Genomic DNA, 18,734 nt, shown 5'->3' with positions numbered 1-18,734 from the left:
TGTGACCTTTGACCATGATATTTCCCTCATAAAGCGGCCTGTTATTAGGTCAGTGCTTCTCAATTATTTTCTGTTACGCCCCCCCCTAGCAAGAAGAAAACTATTCGCGCCCCCCCTCCCCACCGTGACTATCCTAACTTGTCTTGTAAGTCGTAAAATGTTGCAGTCGCAAACGTGACAGAAGTAACAATGAGAGCGCCACTGCCCCCTGCTGTAGTAAAACGCGCAATTACACTTTATTCTAGTACTGCCAAAAAAAAAGCCTGTTCCCCAGGGTCACACGCGCCCCCCCAGGAATAGCACCGCGCCCCCCAAGGGGGGCGCGCCCCACTATTTGAGAAGCACTGGCCTAGGTGACTGATTCACAATTTGGTTTTGTCTGATATCAGAGATTAAATAAAGAAAACCAACTGGCTGATTGATTTGTTTTAATTGAGAGGAAAAAAAAACAGCAAAAGCATTTCACTAGCTGACCAGGAGATGGCGACAGCGTGGCATCTGAAGACCATGGATTGTTTGTTCTGCTATAGCCTAGGTGACTGATTCACAATTTGGTTTTGTCTGATATCAGGTATTAAATATAGAAAACCAACTGGCTGATTGATTTGTTTTAATTGAGAGGGAAAAAAAACAGCAAAAGCATTTCACTAGCTGACCAGGAGATGGCGACAGCGTGGCATCTGAAGACCATGGATTGTTTGTTCTGCTATAGCCTAGGTGACTGATTCACAATTTGGTTTTGTCTGATAATAGATATTAAATAAAGAAAACCAACTGGCTAATTGATTTGTTTTAATTGAGAGAAAAAAAAACATCAGCAAAAGCATTTCACTAACTGACCAGGAGATGGCGACAGCGCGGCATCTGAAGACCATGGATCGTTCTGCTATGCCGGTTTAAAAAAAAAAAAAACGTAATTAGCTAGGGGTCAAAGGTCAAAGTTTACGGTTCAAAGTTCACCCAGGGGTCAAAGGTCGGTTCAAAGTTCACGGGGTCATGTGCACATTTTCAATTTTTAACTAGAGTTGAAAGTTCAGGGTTCAAAGGTCACCCAGGGGTCACCCAGGGGTCACCACGGGGTCACCGCGGGGTCACCGCGGGTTCAAAGTTCAGGGTTCACTTTTTTTTTTTTTTTTTTTTTTTTTTTTTTTTTTAGGTTAACCTTTATTTAAACCAGTGCTTCTCAATTATTTTCTGTTACGCCCCCCCCCTAGCAAGAAGAAAACTATTCGCGCCCCCCCTCCCCACCGTGACTATCCTAACTTGTCTTGTAAGTCGTAAAATGTTGCACTGTCGCAAACGTGACAGAAGTAACAATGAGAGCGCCACTGCCCCCTGCTGTAGTAAACGCGCAATTACACTTTATTCTAGTACTGCCAAAAAAAAAGCCTGTTCCCCAGGGTCACACGCGCCCCCCCCCACTATTTGAGAAGCACTGTATTAGGTACACTTGAAAATGCTGGTGTACCTAATAGAGTGTCCGAGTGAGATCACATATCAAACAGCCAATCAGAGAGTGGGGGTGAGGGCGGGTGTGGCACTTTTCCCTTTTAGTTAAGCTTTAGCCATGATTTTTCCCTAATGAAGTGGCCTGTTTTTAGGTACACCTCATGGACACTTCAATAGGTACACCACACGAGGTAAAAATAAATAAATAAAGTGTAGCAAATGATTCGGTGAACGATTCTTTTGATTGAACGAATCTTTTGAGTGAACTGATTCCAAAGATTTTGTTCGCTTAAAAGAACTGGAATGCATATCACTAGTTTCAGTTCTCTACCTTCAAGATGGACAAATGTGCACAATATATTATTTAAATCCGCACAAATTTTGACTGAAAGTGTAACATGCTGCTAGCAAACTGAGTGGAATAATATTGTTATATATATATATATACAATTTTGTCATATTGTTTGCATATGCAGTAGGATATTGTTTTCACATTACAAGCTGAAAAAAATATCCCAGGTATTAATACTGCTAATTTAGCACACTATATGCTTACAAAGGGCATACATTCCCCAGTGTACCATTAAGAAACTTAATGCCAATGTTGTTCAACTCAAAAGCAATATCTGACTTTGGTTAGCTTTTTGACTTTTACTTTTCACTTTATCCAACTGAAGTTATTGCTGTGACCAACCACTGTGGGAATAACTACTAGGTAATCATTATGTCAGTTTGCCAGTTGTTATTGCGCCCCAACATTAAAAAAAAACAAAAAAACAAGCGTGTTACCTTGCTTCAGTAAAATCTACTTTAATACACTTTGAAACAAGAGTACAACAAAATAGAATATACTTCAAATGTTGAATATACAAACAGTTCAGTCTGAACGCAAAACTTCTATATTTTCCTCTTTTTAGATAAAAAAAAATGAAATGTAGGTGTAGGGCCAATGTGAAAGGAAAAAAATGACCTTATTTAAGTGACCTGGGACTTGACTGACATCACATTCAGAATACGCTATACATCCGTTAGCAAGTAGAGAAATAAGGTTATATACATATTCCTATTGATTTTTATCTGAGACATGGCAGTGTGCACTGGCTCAAAGTCAATCATTAAAAAAAAAAAAAAAAACTCAAACATTACCAAACTTGAGGTTGTTGATACAAAGCACTAATGCATTTACAGCTTGATAATTTCAGAGTACAGATAGTTAAATTTGGATGGTTTGGTTGTATTGCTACAATCAAATTCTCAACTCATAAAAAGATAAGTCTTTACATATTTAATGACATTTTTTTGACTCCTCATTGGTTCAATTATCTCTTTAAATTCAAATAATAAAGATTGATTAGTTGTTAAATTGAGAAACAAACCAGTTCTTTTTATCCCAAAGCTCCCAGCTCTGCTACACTCTTTGCAGATGTTAGATCTCGTTTCTGTAATACTGTGCTTGGTACAAGTTATGAAAACACACACACACGCACGCACGCACACACACACACAAAATTACAAATAAAACTAAATTCAACCTACAGTTCATAAAGTACATGGACATCAAAATTAAAATCAAAGGCTGCACTGTTGTTATCTCTGTCAACTACTGTTTACGAGCCATCTATCGACTGTTTCAGGAGCAATGTAGCACCACAAGCGCGCGTGCACACACAGACACACATTTGATTTGCACAATAACTGAAGTACAAATTGCTGGTTTGACAGTTGCAGGACAAAAAAAAAAAAAAAAAATCAATCAGGCTTCTTACACAGTTCTACACTTTCAGCAAAAATTTCATTTTCCTGAATGACACTTGTTACTATTGACGTCGGTCCATTGCGAGCGAGTGTAGCAGTAGTGATGTGGGTTGGTCCCTTTCAGGTTTGTGTGTTCCTATTTGCATGTTGGCCTCCGCGTGAGAGTTCATCACTTTACAGGCTTGGCTGAAACACATCATGCGTACTGGAAGAGGAAGGTTTCACCCCAAAGGAAGGAGGGGAAGGGGGGGCACAACTAAATTAAAAAAATAACGGCTTTCAGGAGGCGTTAAGTTTGTCTGCTGCTAGTTATTAACAAGAGTAATAAAAACAGTTTCATGTACAAAGCAAGGAGAAAAAAGGGATTAGTGGATCTCAACATTCTGGCTCTTCCATCTTCAATTCGGGGGTCTCCAGCTTGATTACTACATCCGACAGGATGCTTTGGGCATTTGCTTCATTTTGCGGGACAGCAATCGTGACGGGAACCTGCAGCGCTTGGACGGCGGCAGGATTGAGCTCGTCCGCTCCCACCACCAGCTCCGAACCATTAAAAACGCCACCGATTAAGTGAGGTTGTGCTGTCACTGCATCCCCCGCGCTCCCTGACTGCGCTGCTGCCGTTGGTTGTTCCGCCTGCGCGGGCACAGACAGTCTCATCACCTGTGCTCCCGAGGCCATGCCGACCGAGGCCAAGGTCTGCATCGTTAGGGGGCTTCCTAGGAGACTGATACCGGCCGTCGGCGTGCCAACACCGGACTTGGCAGCACCCGTGGGGGTCTGCAGCTGACACTGAGCGAACTGGTGAGCCGGGATGGTGATAATCTTGGCCAGCTGGACGGTGATCTTCTCACCATTCTCCGCAGTGGCTGGGACCATGGTGGGGATGGTTTGGATCACAACCTAGGGCCAACAGATTAAACCATTACGATACTGACATATTGCGGAAAGTTGACTGTGAAATAGATGGGTTTATAATAAGCATACCTTGCGTGCCAGTTTCAATTTATGTGGCTACCGTGTTCCACATTTTCGTTAAGATGGCAGACCATGTATAAGATGCAGTCGAAAATTAACAAGCCTAATTAATTTACCTGACTTAAAATTCATTTATTTTTCCAGAAATTACAACAGTGTGTAGTTAAAACACTCATTTACATTGGAAATGTTAAAAAAATTTTTTTTTAATGTATTCACATCCTGTGAGCAATTTTAGAAATGACATCCCTGGATGCCCACCAGAAGCAATGAACTGTGACCGAATTCCTTTTAGTTATTTAATTGTGGGAGGGCATTTTATGTAGTAAAGCACATTTATGAAGTATTAGAAAATTCCAATATTGAAATCAACACACCTTCTGTTGAGAGTTGGTGGCTCCAGAAGCACTGGACAGGAGGGTGGTATGGGTACCAGCCCCCGTCCTTACTGCTGGCTGCTGCATGGCCACTGTTGAGATCTTCTGGCCCAACGATGTCATAACGACCGGTACCTGCATGGCCACTCGCAGCGTCCTGGAAAGCATTCATAATAACCGTATGGATGATGCGATGATTGCAAAATGTTGGGAAGTTTCAAACTTTGATTTTTTTTTCAATTGATTATTGGCTTAAGTTGCTGGTTCTTAACAGGAAACGTCAATATTGCCATTAAAGACATTTCAGTATTATGCTAATTTCATGCAAGTTAAACTGAACTATGCTATTTATCAATCAAATGCAAAAAGATGGTTTCTAAAATCTGGACTTTTACTCAAGGTTGATTTTTTTTTTTTTTTTTCTTTAATCGAAAATGAATTGTTCAAATAGAACTTGCACCATCTCACCTGGGACCGGAAGTGTTCGAAAGGACAGCCGCCTGTTGAATCAGGCTCCCGTCTCCCAAGGTGGTCGCCGTCCTCACGTCAGCGCCTGCCGCGCCGTTGTTGCTTGCGGCAACAGGAGATTGGGCCACATTGGCTCTGTTGCCGCCACGCAGGATGTTAGGCTTTCTGAAGGACATCTCGGAGGTTTTTCTGAAGGACACCTGGGAGCCCTTCAGCAGGACGTCTGGCGGTTGCAAGATGCGTTGATAGGACGCCGTCGTCTCAGAGCGCATCGGCACGTCGGCGACAGACATGTCCGTTTTGTCGTCGTCGATTATCACAAGGTTTTTGGGCATTTCTTTAAACTGGTAAACCAGGCGCTGGCCCTCAACTTTGGCAAGGATGCCCCGCTGGTAGTAATATCTAGAAAAGGAACACATCATGTTGGTGAAGTGAAAGTGCAGAAAGCACCAAGAGAAAGGTGGCGAGCGAGGCGGCTTCCTCACCTGAGTGCCCGTCCCATGGTCTCATAGTTCATGTCTGGCTTGTTCTTGTGTTTTCCCCATAGCTTGGACACGGCCTTGGAGTCCACCAGCTTAAAGATCCCCTTTTCCCTCTGCGTCCACTTAATGTATCTCGGACACGTATTCTTATCCTGCAGGAGGTCCAACAGGAACTCCCACAAGTAGATGGTGCTTCCTGCTGAATATTAAATCACTCAAATGTTCATCTGGGCCTCAGGCTCAAGTTGATTCCATTGACACGACGCATTACCTTTGCCTTCTCTCGATTTCTTCCTGAGACCGAGATCAACTGAGCCGTTAGAATAGGACTGATGTGTTTTCAGTTTCCGTCCAGCTAGAAAGTCAAAGAAAGAAACATGACAAAATTGCCATCATCTTTTTTTAAAGCGTTTATGGCACAAGTTCAAGTGCCCAATTCTATGTACATCTTCAATGACACGGAAAAATTAACGAAATGTGACAACGCCAATACAACCACTATTCCCATAGTGCGCGCGTGTTGAAGAATCTTAGCGGGATTCGGAAATGTTGGCAATTTTAGGAAAACCATGATTGAACATGTGGACGAGTGATCGAATGAGCCCTGATCAAACATTAACATCCCCTTGAATGTTTAGCTTGATAATAATCATGATGGCACAAACACGTTCTGCTACGATATTACTTCATTTCTCGTTTCTGGACTGTTCTGCATGTATAATTGGTTGCAGTTTGTTGGAACGAACGTGATTCCAGCAAGGTCGGAGTGAAAACTATACTATAGAATCAACAGTTTATTCCGCCACATTTACACTGCGTTATTTTGAACTCTTGTCAGCTCCTATGCAGCGCTACACTTGGCGTGAGAGCAATACCCGTGTTAAAACTATTACACATCACGGTGCTCACCTTCATTTCAGTCTAAAATGCTCCCACACGTTTGCCATTATTTTTTTTCGTCTCAATACGTCATCGTCATCTGCCCGCGACGTCAACCACTTTCGCTTCCTCCTTCTACTTCCAGCTTTTAGTGTGTCGTGCCACAAACACCCACTGGAAGTTTTGCTTTTCAACATGCATTGCCCATGCAATGACTCAGAGCCGACCACTAGGCAGTGCTACTGGGATACTTCAACTACAGTGAACAAAATTGTTGTGGTGCACTTGGTGGTTTTTAAGGTAAGATAACACCTTTAAGAGTGAGTTTGGAGAACCTGTTTCATTGCTTTGATTGGTAATGTGAAGAGTGCTTTCCATCTACCTCTCCTTTTCCTGACAGGCTCATGGTCCTGTTCCGCCTCTGGCTCCTCTATCAAGCGGCCAATATCTTGATCATCATCATCCTCATCGATATCATCTTCATCATCTTCGCAGCACTCCTCTGTTGATATCTCAACCTCCGTCCCCGCGATGTCTGGACGCATGGCAGCATGGAGGAATTCTGGTGTTGCTACATAAGGCGGGATGAAAGATTCTAGATGGAAGAAGAGGGATAAACCCGAGAGGGATGTGTGAGCTTAGATTACTTTGGCTTCAAATTACAGTAAGTATATGTATGCTGAACACTTACGCTTAACACTACAAGGACATTATCAATGCGAATGAAAAACATCTTACCTGGACTACAATCTTCTCTGACACTGGATGGTGAGTCCATGTGAAGTAGAGCCTCAGCAGCCTCGATGGTCTTGTCAGAGCAGTGCACACTGCCATGGACAGAAGCCTCAACTGGAAAAACAAAAACACAATCCATCAACAACAATATTGAGAAATATTCATATTAATGATCTTGCTGCTTAAAAATATGGCCAGACCACAATGTATTTAAAATACACCATGCTATAAATGATTTAATGGCGCCCCCTAGAGACAGGTTTAGTTATATTTGAGGATAAACTGGGATGAGAAAACTCATGTCTTTATAAAATAGTGGAGAATGACACGAGGGGTCAAAAACAAAAATAATAAAAATCCACCCTTGCAACATTCATCCACCCCCCTCTCCCAAAGAAAAAAACAAACAAACAAACAAACAAAAAACAGACAGAACCCATTTCAGTAACTCATTTTTTCTTGGTAGTTAGGACACACCATTAAGACAAACAATTATCTAAAGAAATAACATTTGGTGTGGGCATGTTTTGGCTCCTGAAAAAAAAAAAAAAAATAGAGCACCTGCTGTTGTCAATCAGTGGTGGGAAACACGAGACCCTATCACTGCCTGCTCACCATGTTTGGCAATTGCACTGAAGCGATAGGTACTACATGGGGCTGCTATCTTTAGATTGACACCCATCCGCCCAGCTCTAAAACTCACAGGACGTGATGGGAGATGTCCATAGTAAGCCCACATGATGAAATTAAAAACAACAGTCGAGAGAGGAACCATTAAGTTTCAATACAATGTGCCTTACTAATTTAACAACAGGCTTTACAGCGAGAAAAAAATAAAGCAAATATTTATTACAATTCCCAACAAATCTTTGGCCAACTATGATCAACTCATTAAAATTTTGAAAAGAAATTGATTCATTGATTCATTGATTCATTGAAAGGTAGAAAGCAGAGGGAAGAGTCCCTTGTCAGCTCCTTCACTTCCCGGACGTTGAAGGGATGCTACCAAGCCGCGGTTGAAATGTCGGAAAAAAGTCGGTACCGATACCGCGGTCGGCAGTTTCACCATTCAGTCTGTAAACACTGCGTCAATACTTCTCTTGAAACTTTCCTCTGAGCGATTAAGATATTGGTAGATTACAAACTGAAACATTTATAACAAATGTGTTAATCCGTAACTAAGCCAGGAATAGCGCAGAATAGAACAAAAAAGTAGTGCTGCGAATGACTTCCGTGTTTACACTCCTAAACCTTTCCCTCCAGTTCTCTTCAAATAAGCGTACAAATTCTGCTGTCACTCAACGAGCACAGCGCCAACCATTGGATAAAGCATCGGTTCTAGATCCGCCCCTCGTTGCGTCAAGACTGCGTAACCAATGACGTTTCTAACACAGACGAACGCCATTTGGTTGGAGGGATGTCAATCAAAATACGATTACCACCTCCTTTCAGACAACGCTTCCGCCATCAAAATAGTACTTAAAACGTTGACAATTTCGATTAACAAGATGGTTATGGCGATGTTTTCTCACAAAATAATTGTTAGAAATTGCACACAGTTGCGATAACACCAAAATATTTAGTCGGTGCGGAGGAAGACTTGAATCCGATCAGCACACCGACTAAAGGGAGGAGAGGCGAGAAGGGAGGCCGCCCCACGCTGCGACCACAGGCACAAAACAGAATAACGGAAACAATAGGAACATTAAATTTTAAATCTAAAATAATAAAACACGGTTCATGTGAGAGAATTCTAATCAAACGGCCAAATTTCAATCGCCGCAGAACACAATGGGGGGGGTCATTTAAATTACCGCAACAAATGTACTCTTGAAAAGTCATTTGCGGTGAAAAACAAAAATATTAATGGTCCTCAGAGATGAAAAGGCAACATATGCTCGAATGTGGCGAATATCAACTACTAAAACTAAATCCACATGTCCTTCCAGTCAGACAGCGTGGCAAAGACGTAGGATAGACAACAGTTTTGCACTTCCTGGTTTTCCACGGCCGCTCCGACACCCGTTATTCTCCAACACATTGAGGCTGAACTGTACAGTCCCACATGCAAAATAATCATATTGCAGACTAATGGCTAAGCATGCAAACAGGTGTGCTCTGAGTATATTTCCCTCTTTGAAGAAAAAAAAGAAAAGCTTAAAGAACTCCCGGAACGTTCGCAAAGCACCGCAGGTTGCTACCAAGGTGATCACTTCCTGATAGTCCTCCATTACTCCAGCAGCCTAGTCTGGCGTGTGAGCGACCGCGGTCTAGGTTAACGCAGGGCATGCATTGCAACTACTGTCGGATTTGGTTAACGGTACATAACATTATATTACCGGCTCTGATGAGTAGATCAAGCTGGTTTGCGTGCCCGTCACGTTGCGAAGTCGCCATGTTTCCCCTTGCTGAAGATTCACATTGACTTCTCACTGAATTGTACGGGAAGCAACTATCGCAGATCACTCCGCGGCTTGTAGAAATCGTCGAATTCAAATGAGCATGTTACGACCCAGTGATATATTCTTCCGCGACCGACACAGGAAATCCTTCCGTTGCGCTCGCCACTCGCGTAAAGACGTCAGCTAAAGCTGCAGTGAGGCGTGGAAGCTTATAACACCGTCGTATTTAAAATTAACTTCTCAGCCAAACAAAAGACACCTTTTCCTAAGTTTTTTCTTTTTTTTAACAGTTTTACGATTTGGCTGAATTCTTGCAAATTAAAAAAACAATTTGTCCAAACCTGTGCACACATACTATATAATCTTTATGTATGTATGTATGTATTCACGCAAATAATAAAATGTGTCCATACATATGTGCATATACACATACAGTATATATATACATAAATAGAAAAATAATATACTTTAGACAGGGTGGCCGCAGCAGATTCGAACTCCAAACTGAGAGGCAGACACACTACTCACTCTTCCAGCTTGCAAGGTGGTGCAAGGTACACCATGGACTCATCTCTTGTCAAAAACAAAACCTTTAGCCTAGCGAATATGTAGACTTAAGGAGAAGGCTAGGTACCAGAAAGAACCCACGCTCTTAGACAACATGCAAGCTCAACACAGAAAGGTTCAACCAAAGGGATCATTTTACTACAATAAGCATGACCTGATTCAAAAAGTTGAATCGGGTAAGCAATTACACTACAACTTCTAAGTTGTGTGTTTTGGGGTGTTCTCTTGTATTGAGGGGTGCTAGGTGGCCGCTGTTGCTTTTTTTTCCTTTGTCTTTTAGCTTTGATTTGCTTTGATGGCTTTTATCTTGTGCACTTTCTGACTTTCTTTGTGGCGCCGTTGTGTGGCAGCCTTGTGAGAGCCTATTGAGTTGCGCTCATGCCATCTGTGTGTTTTTTGTATACCCACTCTGTGGTATGGATACTGCTGGGGCCTGAATTTCCCCACCCCTGGGGATCAATAAATATTCAATCAATCAATCAATCAATCAACTGCACTGAATTTAAATGTGTAAAACAATGGTTAAACAAAAACTATTATTGGGCACCTTGTCCACAAGAGGGCAGTGCGTGTCTGTGCCGCTTAATGATGGGAGTGATCAGATCACAAGTTTCAAATGTGCACACACTGTGGTCAAGTACAGTAAGAAGCTCCATCCATTCAACAAAACTTGTAATCTAGCTTTCTGTCATTCTGTTTCTATATGGGGGGGTCAAACTGAAGCAGGGCATGATGATGCTTTTCCTTTGAAAGCTGAGCTGCAAGCCAGTATTCCAATGTAACACTCCCAAACATACCACCTTCATCGTTCGTAAATTACAGCAATCTTGCTGATATTTTGAAAGCACTACAATTGTCCATGGTCTTAGTTTTCTATATTTCATTCAAATTATTGTGCCCATTAATTATTTAGTAGGGGTGTAAATCGCGGGTTTTGTCACGATACGATATCATATCGATACAAAGAACTACGATACGATATTTGCCGATATCTTAAAGCCTGCTGCGATTCATTCACGATATATCGCGATATAGTGCTCTACGATCGATATATACATATTTTTTTTTAATAAAAAATATAGATCAATATCCTGATTTATAACAATTCATACGCAAAATCAACAAGGTACTGCAAACTCTTTGTTTAGGAAATTACAAGAGTATTGTAGTATACAAAGTGCTTATTTTAATACTGAACTTTGATGTCGTGTTTTTTCTTTAAATGTGCGGCGAGATTTGTCCTCCCTGAATATTTGATCACCGCATGGCAGGATTTACAAACTGCACGTGTCTTGTCCGTTGAGCCATCTTTTCTTTGGAATCCAAAGTGCTTCCAAACTAATGACTTGAAGCCTAAAGGGGCGCAAATTTTCTCATCTTTTTGGACATTAGCCATAGCACCAGCCCAGGAGCCGCATACTAGTTGTCGACTCCCCTTTCACGTGCCTGCTCTGCTCACAACACAACGCCGCGGCGCGCACTGCTCCCAGAAAGAGGAAGCAAGCAACAATGAACTGGATTTCAAAATAAAGTCGCGTCCAATGTCCGAGGTCAAACACGGCGATATAAATCGATGTTTACGTTTAGCATCTAGGCCAATAAATCGTAGAGCATTATATCAATACGTTACACCCCTATTATTTAGCCTTAAAGACCATATCCCGTGATGTGAGTGTACAGTTGGTGTTCACTTCCTATCTGCTGATTCCAAGGGATTTTTGACGGAATTGTACTATTTGGGAGCAAATAATCTGAATTGTGACTTTTTCAGTGTAAATCAGGATTTTTAAATTTGAAACAATATTATTATTAAATTGATTTGTCCTGCAAAACTGAGTTATTATATTTGTATTGTACATTACATCACAATAAGGTAGGGGCTTTAGTTCTAATGGTTTGGCAAGTACGATTACAGGTAAATTTAAGTGCCACTAATAGTCCTGATAGGTAATACAGAAGAAGTCATGTCTCACCTGCCCCCTTTTCTGACTCCACATCCTGCTCATTGCTCACTTCTTGCATTATGTACGTTTCGTCACCACACACCACCACCTGGGCTGAGGAACCGAGCTCCTCAGATAAGATGGCACCAGGAACCTCCTCCACAATGACAGTTGTGTAGTTCTCAGCCTCTCTTGCATCCTCTACCTCTTCAACTTCACACTCGCCCTCCACGTCACCCTCCATCTCCAGCTCCACATCAAATTCACCATCCTGCCGGGGACATGTAGCAAGAAAGACGGTCAAAAATATTACACCAATGAGCTAGTTAGTGTGTGTGCGTGCATGCGTGTGTTTATACTCAACTAACCTGCTGTGGGTCTTCCACAGCTGTGACGTACTCGACCACTGTCCCACTGCTGTCAACCAGTACCACTGAGGTCATGACTCATGCTCCTCTGCGATTGGCAGTCACAGCCTGTGACTCCCCACAGCACCTCTGCTTGGTGGCTTCCACCGCTTGTAGAGCAAGATAGACCCTGGAAAGAGAACACACAAATCAAACAATGAAACAAATAAAATAATGAGAATAATCAAGTGAGTTTTTGCAAAACACAAGTTTAAGGGTTATCTGGAGCAGTGTTTCCCAACCTTTTTTCCTCCACGGAGATCTTTTCATTTGAAAAGATCTCAAGGCACACCACCACCAAAAATCTGTGTTACAAAAGTGTTACGCACATCTTAAAATCAGGTATTTCATGACGAAAGACGTCAAGAAATTTCTATCCAATTAGTCATTTCCTATACGGGGTTGGACGGATAGAGAGAGCTGAATAATTGAATTAAAAACAAATATATATTTTAAATTGTATTTCCTTTTTCTAACAAAAGTAACAGTTTTAGACAGTGTAAAATATAAACTATTGTGATTAAAATCCAAAAGAAATAATATGACTGTGTTTACTGTTTTAGACTAGCTCTATAAATATTGCGACAATAAGAACAAAGTCATGTTTAAAGATGCCCTGCTGTTCTGGCAGCAGCTGAGTGGTTATCACAGTGACGGTGTCACGACTTGCCTGTGTACTTTATGTTGGTGAAAAATGCACAATCAAAGTTCTCCGGTTGAACTGCATGCAGGGATTTCCGTCAGTTTGCAAACGTGCACAGCAGCACACACATAAACTGAATATGTGCCGATGCAGCACAATCAGACCGACTGACACAACATGAAATCTCAAGATTCTCTGAGTCACCACGCACGTAGCTGACCGGGCCTTGCACTAACTAACCAGTGTTTCAGCGATCCTGTTTACAATGCGCACCGCAATTAATATTGGACAATTTTCCTCGGCACAGCTGAACATCTCTCGCGGCACAGTGGTTGGGGAAACACTGATCTAGAGTCACTAAAATAATCCAGCTGCAGCATTCTTTGCAGTTGAAGGCATGCAGGAGTTTCCTTCCTTTTGGCTTTTCCAGCAGGAAGTGCCTTTGTGCTATTACAGACAAACATTACTCGAAGAAAACAAGTCATCCACTAAAACAAAAAGCGTCCTGCTGTAGATCAATATAGGATGAACTGGAACCATAGCAAAAACACAAAGACCCACAGGGCCCCAAGTGGAGTAGTATATATAAAACAAATAAATGACTGTCTATATTCATGTTATGCCTTTCAATAAGTCATCGCACCAACTGTCTTTGTTTGTGCAGAAATTATAATTAAATAAAAGCAATTTGCTGACTGCAACAAACATAATACAAATTAGTGCTAGTGGGAAATTATGAATTAAACATCAGTTATCATTTCCACATAGATAGTATCTATCTATCTATCTATCTATCTATCTATCTATCTATCTATCTATCTATCTATCTATCTATCTATCTATCTATCTATCTATCTATCTATCTATCTATCTATCTATCTATCCATCCATCTATCCATCCATCCATCTATCTTGTTTCGAAGCGGAAGAGTGGACGAGGACGACAGTTTTTACTTTTTAATTTATGTCCTGTTATGTGATCAGTGTTTGACATTAATGGTGGCCCGGTGTGAACACGTTATTGTATTTATTTCATTACATATTGTTTTAAATCTCACATCTATTTTTTTAAGCAGATGCCCCGGTCATCCTCTGAGGCTATACCTGCGTTCATTTTGGTCACTGAGACTACACGCCTGCAGCTAGGCTGCGCCCTCAAAAGTGACACCACATTGTTTACAAACTCAAAAGGGGTCTGATATCAATGTTGTGGTTTTTATACATTTTTAAATCAATAAAGTTAAGTTGGTTCTCAATAAAATCTAATGAGAAAAATTCTATTGTCTCCCTCAAGTTGTGTTTAATTCGTGTCGGCTGATTTACAGAAAAGCCATATTGAAATAATGCATGGAAATCACAAGACCATGACATCCCCCCCGCCATTCCTTGCCACACACACCATGTGAACTCCGGTCCCTGACAGAAGTTCTGTAATTTGTCTTTAAATTCCTTCATTGGCTTTAGAAGTGACATATAAAAGCTGAAACTCTCCCGAATGAGGTGTAATGTATGCCAATACTGATCATTTAATAAACACGTGAAAATCAAACAAATAATTCACCTCAAATACATAAATTGGTGAACGAAGTTGTTGTGCTATTACAGACATATTTAATATTTTCTCTGACTTCCATGAGCTTGAAGGACTGCATCCATGCGGTTCGACAATGATTCATTTAATTTGTTGATGAAGTCATCAGGAATAGCAAAGAGTGCCATGCGGTTCGACAATGATTCATTTAATTTATTGATGAAGTCATCAGGAATAGCAAAGAATGCCATCTTAAATGCCACCTAGAGTTCTGCTTTCTTTTTTTTTTTTTGCTTTTGTCTTCTAAGCTTCCTTTCATTCTACGCCAAACATGCTCAATGATGTTCATGTCTGGTGACTGGGTGGCCAGTTCTAGAACTTTGATGTAGAGATGAATGTCTGAGATGAAGCACCATTCTGCTGCAAAATTGGACCCCTTTTATGATTGGGAATGTAAGAGAGCGAATACGTCTTGATATTTTAAGCTATTCATATTGCCATCTCTGCAGTGGATCTGGTCTTCTATTATGCCAGAGGTCAAGTTGCAGTTCAAGTGAAGGTCTGACTGAGGTGCTGGGGTTCTTCTTATACACACCCAATACTTAACGGATCAATTGGTGAGCACAGGCGAGGCTGTGAACTAGGATTGGGAGCATAATATGACAAAGCGACAAAATGTTTGTTTTACCAAAATCTGACTTATCAAAATATCTGCAGTAAAGCATATTTATTTTCATACAATGCCCCTCATTCAGGAGAATTTCCGCTTTCATACGAGTCATTTCTAAAACCAATGAATGAATTTAAAGGCAGGTTATATGCTTTCCTTTCGACCACATGGATAAGTGACAGAACGTTGTCAGGGACTGTAGATGCACAATTTCAACTTTGCATCCTCAAACCACAGGACGTGATTCAGAGGATCTACGTCCTTGTCTTCAGTAAACTCTTCGAGGGCTTTCTCGTATATTGTCTTTAGAAAAGGCTTCCTTCTGGAATGAGAGCTACGCAGATCAATGTGAAGCAGTGTGCGGCGTATTGTCTGATCACTGACAGTCTGAACCCCCATCCTTTCAACCTAGCACTAGGCATGTGCACTCAATTTCTTTGCTTAGCCATAGCGAGGCATGTTCTGAACGAAAGTTATCTTATTTATCTGCTGGCTTGGCCAAATAAAATCTGTCAGGGGTGTGGAGTGAGTCTTTTGACTTTCAGGTCAATATGTGCTAAATTCCACTGTGATGTCATACTGACAGCAAAGACTTATGGGCTTGGTAGAAAATCCAAACATCCTTATTATATGAAATATTAAACATGCAGGGCACGGGTCCAAACAAAACAAACACATGGATAAGAGACCAGTCATTCAGGCTGGACTTGCACGTTGCATTGATTCAGGTATCATAGAACCTGCTTGACAACTGCAAACACAGTGGTTGAAACCATTGGTCTCCTCAAACAGACAATTCTCACAAGTACAACTTCAATTAGACTCTAGTAGTAGAACAAATATATTCATCTCTACATCGTCTTCTTGCTCATTTTAAATGAAAATATGATAAAAGCCTTGAGATCACATTTTACAACTCCCTTTAATGGAAACATAGCATTAAGGAAATAATTGTTAAAGGATCATTTGGTTATCCTCTTGATCAAGGTAGCTACAGTCTAGCAGAGTCTTGGTCACAAGACAACATCATCCTGATAATCCCAAAAAAAATTGAAAGGCCATCTCATGTACTTACAAAATAGATGAGGACATCCTCTGTATATTCTTTTTCCTTCCCAGAGTGTGTCAGACTTTCCAAAGCTTACCGTGTCCACCGCACATCGCTCCATCTCCTCACTTTGCCTATGCTGTGTGCATGCGGTGGTGGAAGGAGCAGCTCACAGCTCCATATAGCCCTGCCCTCATCACATGACCGGGGTGGAACCAACACACACAGTAACACAGTCACATGATTTTTCAACAACAGCACTTTTGTTGAGAGTTACTCGGTCAACTGGCAAAGAAACAACGCCCTGCCCTGTGCCCTGCAGTCGTGCTCCCATCCAATGCTCACAGACATGCAACACTGTATACACAATCGCCCAGACAAATGTTACCATCTGGCAATTTTTCAAGCTAGACATTTTTCATGGGCCTTCAACATTATTTCTACATTCAAATCTAAAATACAAGTGTGCAGTGTGTGTGTGTGTGTGTGTGTGTGTGCGCGTGTGTGTGTGCGTGTGTGTGTGCGTGTCTGTATGAGTATAGATAGATAGATAGATAGATAGATAGATAGATAGATAGATAGATAGATAGATAGATAGATAGATAGATAGATAGATATTGTGCATCTTTTCATTACAATATCCTGGAGGAAATAAATATTGAAGTATACATGCAATTTACTTTTTCAGTTATACAAAATGTCCACGTGTTTTTGTTTTGTACAAATAAGTGATCCGCGATTTTTATTTTCAGGTCTTGTGTTGCTGATGGGAAAGAATGCCAGGTATGGATAAGGCAAAATATATATTGCAAACACTAGTAAAGTTCTACGTTCAAAACATCAGAAGAAGCATCAGCACCTGAGCAGAATCTACGGCAATCTGACCTGAAACAAAGATGTCAATTCCAGCAATGTGTATTTACTTTTGTGGATTTTGCTCTATGGACCCAATTTCTATACCTCTTATCCTGCAAACAATCACAATTACAGGGGAAGGTGGGTTTGACTCTCGAGCTCTATTCAATGTTGCAAAACATCTCATTAAAAAAATATATAGAATTTCAAAGCAACCATATGCCGTACACAAAAGTCTCTACATTATGATCATAGCATTTACAAAGCATCTAAAACTGCTTTGAGTTCAATTTCAACTGTAATACCGGTGGCAGGATTATTTGGATGGTTGAGGTATGATGTGATTTGGGAAGGTGACACCATTTCACTGATTGTCCTGAATAACCTAGTAACGACTCCAAAGCCAAGTACCCGTCTGACATAGTGGGTACTACTGGTTGTCATTTGTCACAACTGGAGTGGAATAGCTCACTAAAATGGGTCGTTGGTGGGATGACATCGTTTCTCATCAACGTTGTTAGATTACTGGGCTAACCAGTTCTTCTATCGCGTTTTTATTTCATTATGTATGACCAGTTGCAGATTAGATTGACGCTCAATAGTAAATAGACACACCTACGTCTTGAAAAAACACAACCTGAACACCGATATGGCTTGCTAACGTTAGCTAGCAATGGTGAGATTGAGCTGTCAAAATAACACACACAAACAAATACATCACGTGGTTAACAGTGCGGAATAATAATAAATTCACTTACTATTAATTTCTCCCCCTTTAATCTCTTTTCTGTGGGTGAAGAACTTGATTTCCGCACTGGTCAGCGTTTAGAATTGAGGTTGCTCTGAGGTAGTGAGTTCATGCCTTGTTGAGGGAGGTCGTTAGTTTGTGGACGCGTCGTAGCCCCGCGTTAGCCTTGGCTGTCTTTAGCCAAGAACAAGAAGAAAGGAAAGAGAAGCTCCATCTAAAACACGGCCAATCGTGGAAAAGCAATGAATCCGCCTGCGTGGCTATTTCAGCCGATGCAGTAGCTCTCTTTGATACTTCATCGACTCCGTTTGTTCATGCAAATAAACACGAGTGACGTCACATCTCGAAGCTCATCCCACCGCGTTTTCCTAGGTGTTGTCAATTTTAATAACAAGTCTAAAATTACAATTATTTCGTTATTATTAATAGATTTTTCAGTTCATTACACTACGTACTGTACTTTTTTTTCTCTGCCGCCTTTCTACTCTTGTTATATGGTCCTCCCGACTATGGTCCGGAGGCACAGGGGAGATTTCGCTCAAAGGCCAGAGTTGCCTGCAAAATCTGGATCGTCGTCGGAAGAGGCATGGAAATCCAATGGCACAGAACACAGTAGTCGGAAACCGTGTTTGTCCTCTTTTTATTTTACTACACGTTCCTCGGCGCATCACACTCGACATTTGGATTGTACACTCCGCCGATCCAGCTCGTTCACTCCCGCCTCGATTTCTTTCCACGCATGCGCAGTGTATGACACCCATATGACGACGCACAACACGAAATTTGAAAAATAGACG

At 41.2% G+C, this 18,734-nt stretch overlaps 1 protein-coding gene across 6 annotated transcripts; it reads right to left on the bottom strand.

Annotated features, from left to right (window-relative positions):
- Nucleotides 1-2,243: 2,243 nt before the first annotated feature.
- On the bottom strand, nt 2,244-18,656 carry LOC133151442 (ETS-related transcription factor Elf-2-like). Of its 6 annotated transcripts, none has more exons than XM_061274465.1 (10): nt 17,948-18,656; nt 12,404-12,572; nt 12,066-12,306; nt 7,127-7,237; nt 6,771-6,983; nt 5,781-5,864; nt 5,513-5,708; nt 5,028-5,429; nt 4,560-4,716; nt 2,244-4,107 (listed from the first exon to the last, which is right to left on the bottom strand). In XM_061274465.1, exons 2-10 carry the CDS (start codon nt 12,476-12,478, stop codon nt 3,580-3,582), a joined length of 2,007 nt encoding a protein of 668 aa, XP_061130449.1. In that variant the 5' UTR covers nt 12,479-12,572; nt 17,948-18,656; the 3' UTR covers nt 2,244-3,579. The 6 variants fall into 6 exon arrangements, with proteins under 6 accessions (XP_061130449.1, XP_061130451.1, XP_061130450.1 ...); XM_061274467.1 differs by having other exon boundaries at nt 5,513-5,705; XM_061274466.1 differs by lacking the exon at nt 17,948-18,656 and adding an exon at nt 16,362-16,518.
- Between the last annotated feature and the right edge of the window lie 78 nt (nt 18,657-18,734).

This window comes from Syngnathus typhle, linkage group LG3 (genome assembly GCF_033458585.1).
Source record: "Syngnathus typhle isolate RoL2023-S1 ecotype Sweden linkage group LG3, RoL_Styp_1.0, whole genome shotgun sequence".
Classification (NCBI taxonomy): Eukaryota; Metazoa; Chordata; class Actinopteri; order Syngnathiformes; family Syngnathidae; genus Syngnathus; species Syngnathus typhle.
Note: the sequence above shows the minus strand (reverse complement) of the source record. Positions and strands in the feature narration are given on the sequence as shown.